Source organism: Caloenas nicobarica, chromosome 1 (genome assembly GCF_036013445.1).
Source record: "Caloenas nicobarica isolate bCalNic1 chromosome 1, bCalNic1.hap1, whole genome shotgun sequence".
Lineage (NCBI taxonomy): Eukaryota > Metazoa > Chordata > Aves > Columbiformes > Columbidae > Caloenas > Caloenas nicobarica.
Window position 1 is genome coordinate 138946546 of NC_088245.1, and position 12132 is coordinate 138958677.

The 12132-nt window shown below is 40.1% G+C and overlaps 1 protein-coding gene across 1 annotated transcript in view; it reads right to left on the reverse strand.

The window, feature by feature from the left end:
* SLC22A15 (solute carrier family 22 member 15) overlaps positions 1 to 11828 on the reverse strand; it is a 34480-nt gene extending 22652 nt beyond the window's left edge. The window contains exon 1 of the mRNA XM_065649303.1: positions 11725 to 11828. Coding sequence (XP_065505375.1) covers positions 11725 to 11811 — 87 coding nt within the window. The 5' untranslated portion in view covers positions 11812 to 11828. The remainder of the gene's footprint in view (positions 1 to 11724) is intronic.
* Between the last annotated feature and the right edge of the window lie 304 nt (positions 11829 to 12132).

A 12132-nucleotide genomic window follows, 5' to 3' on the forward strand; every position in this document is an offset into this window, starting at 1 on the left:
ATATAAAATGCTATCAAGTCAGAATAGAAATATTGTATAACAAATTTATAAGGTATAAAATGGCTACATGATATGCACTGTGGAAAACAAAGCCTTCTAGTTTCTTTAACCCATATAGTACAAGTCAAATTTGTGTTTTTTAATGTATGCCTTGTATTCATAAAATGTTTTAATTGGCTCTACATGGATGTTAACAGTTCCCTACCGAATTCCCTGCACTGATCTGTATTAATTAAGATGAACACCAACCATAAGGGGAGGAGGTAGCAGCTCAATTTCTGTTGATGAAATGCTGAGAGTTTTGTTAGTTTTGCTTAAGTTTCTCCTGTTTGTTTAGATTCTCTTTGGTTAAAATTTTAGAATTGTCTAGATTAGAAGTCCATGGTGTAAGGAGACTTATTAAAAGGCAACATCTTAATCTGTAAACTTTCACTTTCTCTGCTAAGTGGAAGGAATTTTAGTTAGCCATTCATAGATATTTCATTAAAAGTTTTGAAATTAAGTTAAAATTAGTATTAACAGAAATGCCTGGAATGTCTTATACCAGCTTTTTTGGTGTTCATTTTCATAATAAATTACTTCCAAGAAAAATGTGAAATCTCTAGTAAGACTACCAAGGCAGGGGAAGAACTTAAATAGTTTCATTTGTGTATAATGAAGATACACAAAAATAATGTAAGAAGCTATTTTAGACCTCATAATTTACTCATTATGAAGCACAAATGAAAAACAAAGGCAAGACTTAAATTCTACTAAGAAGTGCTTTCAACCTTTTTAATCAGCTCATTAGCAATTCACAACCAGCCTGGTCATTCTAGATAAGTATCAGCTGAAGCATTCAGTGCTGAGCAAATAAAGAGTAAGCCACTAACCTCTGACCTTTCAAACATAGAAACATTAAAACTGCAATTTGAGAAAAGACAGAAATTAAGAACGAACAACAAATAACCTTGCTCTGGTAGACACCTATGACGAAGAGATGGTTACATTTTAGGATTAGAGTAATTCCTCCTGAACCCATGACAAGCAGCTGAAGAGCTGGAGGGCCACCTTATTTTTGAAAGTCTGACAATCTCATCTGCTGAGTTATTTCAAAAGGGTGATTTGTCTTTAAATTCATATGATTTTTTTTCCCCTCAATAACTCTTGTGTAGAAAAGCCTTAAAACATCTTTCTGCTGCAAAATTATTGCATGCTGTTGACAATATGCTCTTCTACCAAAGTCTCTTTCCCCTTTGGGTACCACAGTAAGAGAGAGCAAACACTGTAAGACAGAAGGAAAAGCTACGTTGTAGTTACAAAGCAGAGAATCACCATGTGCATAGAACACAGTGTAACACTTAACAACCTCAACCCCACTCTGATAAGAGACATTCCCCCTGAAGAATGTGACCACCGTTGATCATTACCTGTGCAACCACACAGTCAACACATATTTTGAAAGAACTTCAGGTTTCTGTAGAGAAACTGATAAAACCTACCCAATTTGGAGTTTTTTGACCTTAAAACGAAGGCCTCCAGAATCCACAGGAAAAGGTCTAAAGTCTGTCCAAACCCATACATAACTTTATTCTAGAAACTCCTCAACGTCTACAATAAAATCTAACACTGTACAGCACACCACAATGCTCAGAGCCTCATTTCCTACAGGTTTGTGCAAAAAGTGCCTTTGGCTTCTCCTCCGTCTCCGTTCTAAACATCCAAACACACATCTGAACTCCATTTCATGCTCAGTATCATTTTGATGGGCAATGGCAGTGGTAAGGGTTTGTGCTCCTTCTGCTCAGACTGGCCAGCCAGCACGTGTGCCAATTAGTCAGGAGACTGCTGCCACCAAACAGCACGTGCACGGATAATGCCTGCTTTACATCCCATCAGCACAGGCAAGTGTTTGAGTTTCAAGAGCAAATAACTTCCTTGTACAAGCTCTACAAAGACAGACCAGATAGTAGCCTTGTACTTGTACTCCCGCCTGCCTAATGATGACAAAACCACTTATAGCTTTGGTGATAGGACTGCAGAACACTCATCTAGGTGCTAAAGTCGCTTTAATAAGTATTTTGTAGTCTATCACAACAAATGAATCTACCCTTCAATTCAAGAACATTCTTGGCAACCTTCTGCAGAAGCAATTTTCTGCCAACATACAGAAGTGATCTTTACCAGCAAAATTTAGTGAAGTACTTTCAGCCTTGCACTTTTTTCACTAGTGACATCCTAGAGATCCAGTATTTCTAGGTAAATTGATACCATTTAAGATTTCTCAGTTATTGTCAATGAACCCAAAACATGTCTGGAGATAAAGGGTATAAGTGGACAGCAAAACACGGTGGAATGCAGAGAGTGACAAAGGAAAGTCAAAACAAAGTTCCACAAAGGTTTCTCCAAGAACAAAACAATATTCTTCACACAAGATCACATGAGCAAGTTTAACTGTGATTATGCATACTTCATGAAATGATGCCAACAGCACTGGATTCTTCTACCTCTTCCACTACCCTGTTCTTCCAAACACCATAATACATAAAACCAAGAAAACTTACCATCAAAAGACAGATTGCTATGACTTCCTGGAAGCTGGATTTCTCCACAGTGCTATAGATACAAATAATGAGTGTGGCACTAAGAAGTCAGCTGTCAGTCTTGTATTGAAGCAAAATCTTGCAAGACAGTTATTTGTTTGGTTTGCTCCAGGACAGATGAAACAACTTACAGGACTGAAGAGTACTCCTCTACTGTGGTATACCAGTTTCTTGACTAAATGAACACATCTAGTGTGCTACTACCACAGAAACATTAAAAATTACCATAAATACAATTTTTTCTTTAAAATTACATCAGAGGTACAGGCAATGCATGTGATACTAAGGAGACCTGGAATTTTCTAGAGACCCAGAATGGAGAAGCAGGTGCTACAAAGCTTCTAGTACATTACAAAGTACACCACCAAAACTCCCAGCCTTGCCCTACAAAGCATAAAGTTCAGTGACAGAAATTAACAGAAGTTTTCCTGTATATTTAAACAGCGTAGCAGCTGACTGCATGCTGGTAGACTGAAAACCTGAGTCCAGAACTGCTTCAGGCAGCATAACCTAAAGCATTTGCATTTCTGTAGTATGCTAGACTACATGCAACAACACTTAAGAAAGGCAAACATACTTAGCTAGCATGGACTCATATAGTGCACCTCAGAAGGCTGGGACAGGACTTGGCATTACTACAACTGGATCACCGTGAGCAAGGGAAATAAAGTCACCTTCACATCATAGGTTGACAGGACTCTGAACACGAATAAGGAAGTTGGCAGAATTATTTTTCTGCCTTTAAAAACAAAAGGCTGAAAGCTTAGGCACCTTATTAAAATATCTACAAGTAAACTTCTGGTTTCTTTCTGCCAAAAGTGCTCACACACTGGTAACTTAGAGAACCAAGCCAATAAACAAGAACCAAAATTATGAAAAGCACTATAAACCCTACCTCCACTTGCACAGGATTATTCAAGAAAGTTAAGTTACATTAATGTGCAATCACGTGCCAAGAGTCTCCAACAGAACACCAGCTATACAGTTTCATCAACGCCACATCAAAAGTGCCATTCCTCTCTTTTTACGTAAAGAAGTACTTATAGGAGAAGAAAGCTAAAAAGTGCCATAAGTTCCTATATCAGTTTACGAACATACTATAAACCAGCACAGGACTGAACTGTCTTAATGGTGCTGTAGGATAACATGAAGGAAAAAACTGCAACTGCTGGTAAAAACCAGCAGGAATTGTGGGCTGACAAGTATCAGGCAGAGTTTAGCCCTTCTTCCACAAGCATAATTATTCTTTTGTTAGCATTTCACCCTTGTTCCTCTTTATATCTTCCAGCCTGCTTTGGCTATCAACACATCCAAGTCCCAGCCAGCATCATAAGAGGTCAAATTTCTCACCTTAGCATGCTGGTTTGGGACACTGCCAAAGAATATTGGGTGAGCATCTTGGTCTCACAGAAGAAGTTCTGCTAAGACTATGAGATGAGCACATTCTCAGCTGTGCCTGGACTTCCTTGCTATCAAACGATTAAAGCATTTAACTTGGTAAAAAGATGCAATAAACACATGCACCAATTACTTCTGAAGTTTATGCTATTTAAGTATCCAGACTAAAAGACATTGATGACATTTGTATAAGCTGCTCTCATTCATTTATTCATTTTAAGGACTTGCTTGACGATAAGCAATTGGAACTACTTTGTTTTGTTCATGTTTGTTTGGTTTCTGTTTGTTTTTTTTTTTAATTTAAAAAAGTCTCAGGTTTACTGCTATTTCAGAGCCATATGATGCTCCAGAAATGAAAGAACAGTTTCTTTCCAGTTTTGTGGTGGAACTTGCTAAACCAGTGATTTTCAACTTACAGCATACAGGCCCAGAAGTCCCTGAATTACTCCAAGTTCTGGGAAAAATAATTACAAACCACAAAGCTGTCAGTAGTCTTAAATTTACTGTACAAGGATTTAACATCTGTAGGGGTGTCCGCAAATTCAAAGAGATTGAAAAGCTCTGGTCTTTACATATTTTTAAGACACCAATAACTGAACAGCATACCACAAACAGAAAACTGGAATAAGCTATATAGACAACTCTTCAGCTTTCCTTACCTGAGGATCTCAAAAGCTTCATTGTGCCTTCCAAGGCAAATTCTTAACACCCTTTCCCACCAAGCCCACCAGGATTAGGAAAATGACCAGGAGAACACAAATACAATGTTCAACCAGGTTAAGCCCCAACCTTAGTCAGAGATCATACTGTAAACAGACAAGACCTAAAAAAACAGATGCTATTGCTCCAGAGGGACTCCAGTCCTACTGGGCTGCTACCTGCAAAAAGCAAGCAGAGGTTTTACCTAATGCAAACAACGCACATGAAGGACTACATTACCTATAAATAGAATAAGTTGTATTAACTACTCCAGTTAAAAAAAACAAAAGGCATTTCAGAGCACAAAACCTTATTTGGGTCAGAAATAAAGAGCAACAGTTGGAAACAATTATTCTGAGTTCAATTACACATCTACTAGTTCTACCACTTGAGAGAAAAGGCAATTAGAGTTTCTAAAATTGAGGAAATGACAGCGAGGAGAGCCTTGATGATGTGGCTTGCTAGTGGAAAAATACAGGTAATTTATTGCTTAAAAAACACAGGAAGTTAGAGACTGTGTGTACACTTGGGCAGGGAAGAAGGAAAGTGAGATAATGTGTCATAGTACAAATATTTTTAATCCATAGTCTTTGCTATCCAGTAGAATTATGCCTGTTGACTCCCAGGCTCAACTTCTGAGGGTGCTCAAAAGATAAACTTGCTAGATGGATTGTGACAGGAGTTTTCCAGGCTGAAAGCCATCTCAGTTAAGAGCAGAAGATAGGATCGCTTCAGTTCCCACTGAATCCAAATATCACCCCATTGCAAAAATATTTTAGGTAACAATTTTTTTGTTAATAATCTGAAAACACCTCCCCATTTGTTTTATCCATACTTCATATCAAGATGCCCATCATTGCTGACACAGTGCCTCCCAGGCACCTTCCATTTCCAGTTGTTAAAAAGACATTGCAAAAGCAAGGCATTCAGCCACAGCTAAAGAACCTCAGTGAGAGTTCCTTCTGACAACTTCACTCTTCACATAGCATGAAGCCTTCACTTTTTAAAAAAAAGTTTTGTTTGTGCTTTTTTGTTGTTGTTTGGGATTGTTTGTTTGTTTTATTTCCAGTGTAAATAGGCAGAACAACTTGCTTCCTTCCCTCTGTTGCTAGGCCTTCAGAATGTCTATCGCTCTGTGCTTCTGCCAAAACTCATGCTTCTTGCCGTGCCCATCAGCAATAATTCTGTTAAAGTCTTTACAACAGCACATTGAACAGGCATCTTCTAGGACTGAACTGCGCAGAAACTGAAGTCTGCCTTGTAAATTAAACTGCAACAGCTGACTAGATGTGCCACATACATGTGGTTTCAGTGTCACAGTGAATGTAGTGATATTAGATGTGCAAGAAGAGCCAGCAATTGTGAATGACACTTAAGAACCACCTAAATACAAGCTAAATTACAGGTAAAGAAGTGAAGGTCTCAAAGTTACACCTCATGTTTCTTCCATACCTCAAGCTTGCTCTGACCATACTTTTCCTCTGCATACAAGCACAAATTTAAACCTTAGCTATATGGATGATGCACTGATTTGGATTAAGACAGACCATATTCTCAGGGAAGATGGAAATGCAGGCAGCTGATAAGGTGTTCATTACTCCTCTCCATTTAGGATTATTTAAAAAAAAAAATATAGCAAGTTAGCTATTTAAAATTAATTGGCAAGGAAGCAATTACTAGAATTTAGACTTCTGCATTGTATCTGAGAGTTAAGGACCCCACTGCTAATGAAGCATGTCACAACTCAGCATTGTTATTTCAGGCTTTCTGCAGAATACAGTGCAATGTCTGCATCAGCTGCATTCATGTTTTTACGGTTATAACTGTGATATCAGGATAGATAAACTATTATTTCTTTTAAGGAACAGATAAGGATCTGAAAGAAGTAGTTACAGAAAGATATACTATACTGGGCCTTGATTATATTTCTTCTGGCACCTATGTTTTATTTACAGATGGCCACTAAGGGACCAAGAACTCTTGCTGAGCATCTAGGTCACTGAAATGAAATGTAACATGTGACCAAAGAGCTACCTCTTTTGTTTAAAAGACTACCTGCACCCAACTGGAGCAAATGGTAGGGTTGGTCTTCATTTAGAAGTTCCACCAACTTCCAGCTACATATATTCTTAGCTAAATGAGTAGCAGCATATCTTTCTGTGTGACTAGTTTACACACTTATACCCACCTAGTTTATTTTTCTTCCCAAGCAGTAATTAGCTATACCAGAACAAGGAATTACATTCAGTGATACAACTACTCTAAAAGCCTTCATCACTTCTACAAGGAAAACACCACCATTCTTTAGCACAAGCATGTTCTGAGCAAGATACAATGCAAAAAAGATGCAGAAATAAGAAGCTTACCTCGAAAAATAAAACTTTGGGGCCCTGCTTTTCATGTTTGCATTCATGCTGCATTTGAAACCACCCTTCTGCCTAAGTGGCTGCACATGTTTGACACACATTCTGCAACTGCTTTTTTGAGAATCAGAGAGACTTAAAACTTACTTCTCACATAGACTTGAAGAAAAAAGCCAAACAGTGAGGTAATCAAAGTGAGTGAAGGTTACACAGCAATTCTGTAAATCCTTTTTATACCTGCCACCTTATACACCTCACAGAAAATTGTAGTTGAACTATGTTTAAGTTACAGTGCAAGTAACTGGGTAAACAGCATACTTGTCATGAAGCCCCTAGAATACCTTCAGCACTCTATAGCAGCAACTGTAATGCAATTTGTGTAATATCCATCTCTTTCCTTCATTTTAATTGTTCATCACATTTCAGATTTGTTCTGCACTTTCTGTTCAGGTAAAGTCCTAATAGTATACCTCATCAAGGACAAGGAGTGTGCTGCTCAATTTCTGATCATTCTGGCTACTTCAAAGAACAGCTTAATGACTCAAGGAAACATAAGTATTAAAAGAAGATTCACTGAAAGTATTTCATTACTGCTATTATAACTACAGAGTGACACCTCATGCCATTGAAGAGGTGGAATGTGTATGAGGGGTAGATAAAAATGTCAAGAAACAGTTAAACAAGGCTATATATGGGATCGCATCCATATCCTACCTGAAGACAGACACTACTTCTTTTGAATTATTTCTAAAGATTTGGGATGAGCCCACCCAGAATCCACTCTCCCTCAAAACATTTGTGCAGATGGGCTGATTAAAGAGCAGCTTTCTGCATTGGGATATTCTAATGAAAGAAGTCAAACATGATCTTGCTGCCAACAGTGAAGAGATGTTAGCAGCATTGCTCATTATAGCTGCACTGCATCAAGAATGCCTTTGCCTTAAAACAAACTATTATTTGAGGAACTCAATGTTACTATCTTAACTGTTTTTTCATCTTCCCTTCAGTTAGTAGTAAATCCCTAAAATGGAGGGAAATACCACACTTGGTAATTATCCATACTGCTGCGTGATACATGTTACCCAACTTTAGGCAAAGCCTTTTTCAGCTGTGCAAGTAAGACCTCCCCTTTAAACTCTAACAGGTTTTTAAAAGTCTTTATAGACATATAATAGTAGGAACACATATTCTCAGATTTCTGCAGGTTCAGTTTGGACTTGGGCAACCCTGTAGCTCAGATGCATTGCCAAAGGCAAACCTATTTCAACCGCATATGTTGCATCACAAAAGATCAATTTTTTTTTAATATGCTTGTAAGGTCTCAAGCATCTGATCGAGATGTGAGATTTTGTCTAATGATGCTACGCACACTACACAAACACCAAAAGACACCATTCTTTAATAACGCTTCAAAGTAATTTCTTCAAAAGGTAGTGAGCACCTTTCTAGTAATCAATAAGTATCAAGTTCAAAGTAAAATCCCAAGTATTTTAAGAGTTATCAGCTCCCTTTATTCCTCTCCCACTCTCTTAAAGATACACTAGAAATGCAAGACTAATCCAGCCTCAAATTCACATCATTATTCTATCCCCATATTCTTCAGAGACTTTCTGTCTTTGGGTAATTCCATAGATTTGGGGGGGAAAAAAAAAGTTTCTCTACATTAGCTGTCATCACTCAATTATAAAGTTAGCAACTACTGCTACAGAACATTCCTAAAAATCTTCTGAAGTCCTATTAAGTTGGCAGTGAATAAGCCAAGCATACCTTAACACAGTAACAGATCAAGAAGTTAATGAATAACAGCAGCAGGTAGCAGAGGAATAATACAAATCAGTGAAGAAGATGAAAGAAGCAGCCCTCAAGATATACTTAATCTAGTTTTACACTGATGACACACAAAAGCATTTTTCTGACTACAAGCAACCTGGAGGTTTTTTTGCCAGAGTGTCAGTAAGCGCATTCAACAAGTCGAGTACCAGTTCACTCAAGCCCACATGAAAACTGACTACCATTAACAAAAGTCCCACCCATACAGACATAAGTGTTTGGTACAACTTGCCTCAAAGAAGTTCTGTGAGCTAAACTATGTTTGTCATTAGAGCTCAGAGACCAGATACCTTGGCATATCAGTAAGGCTACATGGCAGAAGTAGTTTACTGTAGAAATTTATATGAGAAGAAAAACACTAAAATGAGGAAAAATATCTATAAAGTATGAAACTCAAGAGATAAGAAACATGCAGAGATGAAAAAGCATAAGAACCTACAAGGAAAGCAAGCACATCTGCTGGTAATCTTAAATTTTCACTTTCCCTAGCCTGTAAGCTCAGTATATTAGCATCAGAGACGAAGGGACTTGACACAGCAAAGACAAAAATAGTTTTCAGCCATGGGACATTCTTATATTTAAGAACGTAGAAATATTTTTATACTAATAGGCCAATGTGAAAACACAAGCCAACTGAGAGAGCACGTGGAAAGGGACAGGGAAACAAGCAATAAAATGGAATAATAAGTCCATCGCAAAGCCAGCAACATAGACTAACAGGAGTTCTATTTCTGCAGTCGGATGCTGCTGCATCTAATTCACTAAAGGAGCCCATGATTACCTAAATCTGTCACACACACCAGATACATTACTTACCCTTGGGTTCATCCTCCAAAGATTGACGATAAACCAGACAGAAGGCTAACACCAGTTGTGGAACCTACCTTCAGTCTTGCTCTTGCACATCCCAGTGACACATTATGTAACTTGGCACCAATAAAGGAACACAGAAAGCAATCAACCACCCAAGCAGGAACCAGTTCTGTAAGTCCAAATCTATTCATGAACTGAAAGACGACAAGCTTCACATTTGAATCCCTTACAAACTCCTGTACATGCCAGTCAGGAGATGATACTCTTTGGTAAAGTTCAATAATTAAAGCTAATATGAGAATTAAAAAACAGACCTGCAAACTTGCTATCTTTTTTTCCTTCCTTATTCTGAATTAGTTCCAGGATTTGTAAAGAACTCCCTGTTTACTTCTCCCAAGAGAAATGCAAGTTAATCCATTAAAAGGAAAACAAACAAAAGTGTTACAGAACAACTGACATACACTACTTAAACCTTTGGGAATATAGAGCACTTGTCATGGTTGCAATTCATTCCAGAACATGACCAGCTACTGGAAGAAAAAACCTATTGCTTTCTTAATCCCTAATCTTCATAGAGCATACAAATTTTCTAGCCAGTCAGCCAGGAGAACAAGCTTTAAGCAATATCTAGTTTTAAACAATTAATCAGATAAATCAGTATTAAAAAAAAAAAGAGGGAGAGAAAAACAGTACAAGGAAACAGAAACCTACAAAGCTTTTGCTGTTCATCATCATAGTTGTGCAACCAAGTACAGAGTTCCCAAACAACAGGACTGGGCACCTGAATTTTCTTTGGTCATCTCATAAAGCTTCTTAATACTTCTGTCAGTCCTCTAGATGCCAGGAGAAGACATCTTCAAGTCTCACAGCTCACGACTGGAAGTTCTTGATTATTACAAAATACTGGTCAAGCAGAAGCAGAAAGACACTTAAGTTCCCCTCTTCCCTCCTGCAGCTGGTAAGTCTCTGCAGTGGCAGTAACCCAGCATTTGTCAGCCTAGCTGAATTCACTACAATTAAGTTTTTGAAGAGTTAACACAGAGTAAACCAGCTTTCTGTCAGATTGAAAATATATGTCATGCCTAGGCCTGACTATGAAGGTGCACGCATTATCCTCATCTCCCCATCCCACTCTCACAGGTATAGGCACAAACATAAAGTAAAGCTGGAAGATGACAAACCTGGTTGCAGAGCACATCACTTGGTCATGTAGTCACTGAATGATATTATAGCACTCCACTATTACTTTGGACTATTTTTATCACAAAACTTATGAGAGTTCCAGTTTTGTTTCTCACAGAATACAAAACTGACTACCTAAAATGTAGAGCCTCATTCAAATGCCTAATGCAGAGACACTGCCCCCTTAAGTCAAGGCAAATCAAAGTACCATATGCAGTCATAGCCTATCAGCTGATTAGATGAGAGCTTCTGCACACAGAGGTATCAGTGACCACATATAGCTCTTCAAACATTTCCACTACAAACAAGCCACACACAACCTAGAAATCACCAGCCTAGGCCATTAACTCTAGGCTGTGTAAGATTCCCAGCAGAGTCTCTGACAGAACTCACTCTCTTCCAGTCTAGCTCATGGAAATCTCAGTTCAATTTCACTTCAACCAGCCCTTCACCTGACAAACTGCATACTCCCAATCTGCTCACCAAGTGACACAAGACATTAACTTCCCAGACAACACGGCACAGGCAGCATCAGCACTTTGCCCCAAATTCATTCAGTAGAAGCTCAACCCGGCTTTGGACAGACATCACCTTTGCCCCCAGGAGCACAACAAACTGCTGCAGGCTAAATCCAGCCCAGCTACTGCCATCAGCAGCCCCCAGACCTCCAACACCAACCTTCACACCAGGCAGCACTCACCACTGGCACATCCACCCAAACACTTGAAAGGGCAACTGCCCACAGCACCCACACTGTGCGGGTGGGGGCACCCCCTCCCTGCACCGCCTCCCCCCCGCCAGCCAGGGCGCTGCCCCCACCCTTAGCGAAAGGGGCGGGAGCGGAGGCGGCCTCTCACCTGAAGGAGCACGGCCAGCAGGACGCACAGATACACCTGGTAGGGCCCCATCTGCCCCACCAGCGGGAACGCCTCTTCCACCTCCATCCCCCTCCCCGCCGGCCGCGCAGCTCCCAAGAGCGGCCGCCGGGCAGCGCATCCCCGGCCCCGGGGCGGGGCGCGGAGCAACCGCCGGGCCCTCGCGGAGGAGGAAAGGGCGGGAGGCGCGAGGCGGCACCCATGCGCAGGCGCCGGGGAGAGCAGCGGGGAAGCGGCCCGCCCAGGGACGCATGCGCAGCCTCCCTCCTTCCCCGGGGCCCGCCAGGGAAGCGGAAGCGCAACGGCCGCCGCGTTGTCGTTACAGCCGCTAGCGCACGCGCACGCTCCTCATTTAAATGGAGAGGAGTTGCGGGGGGCGAGGGAAGGGAG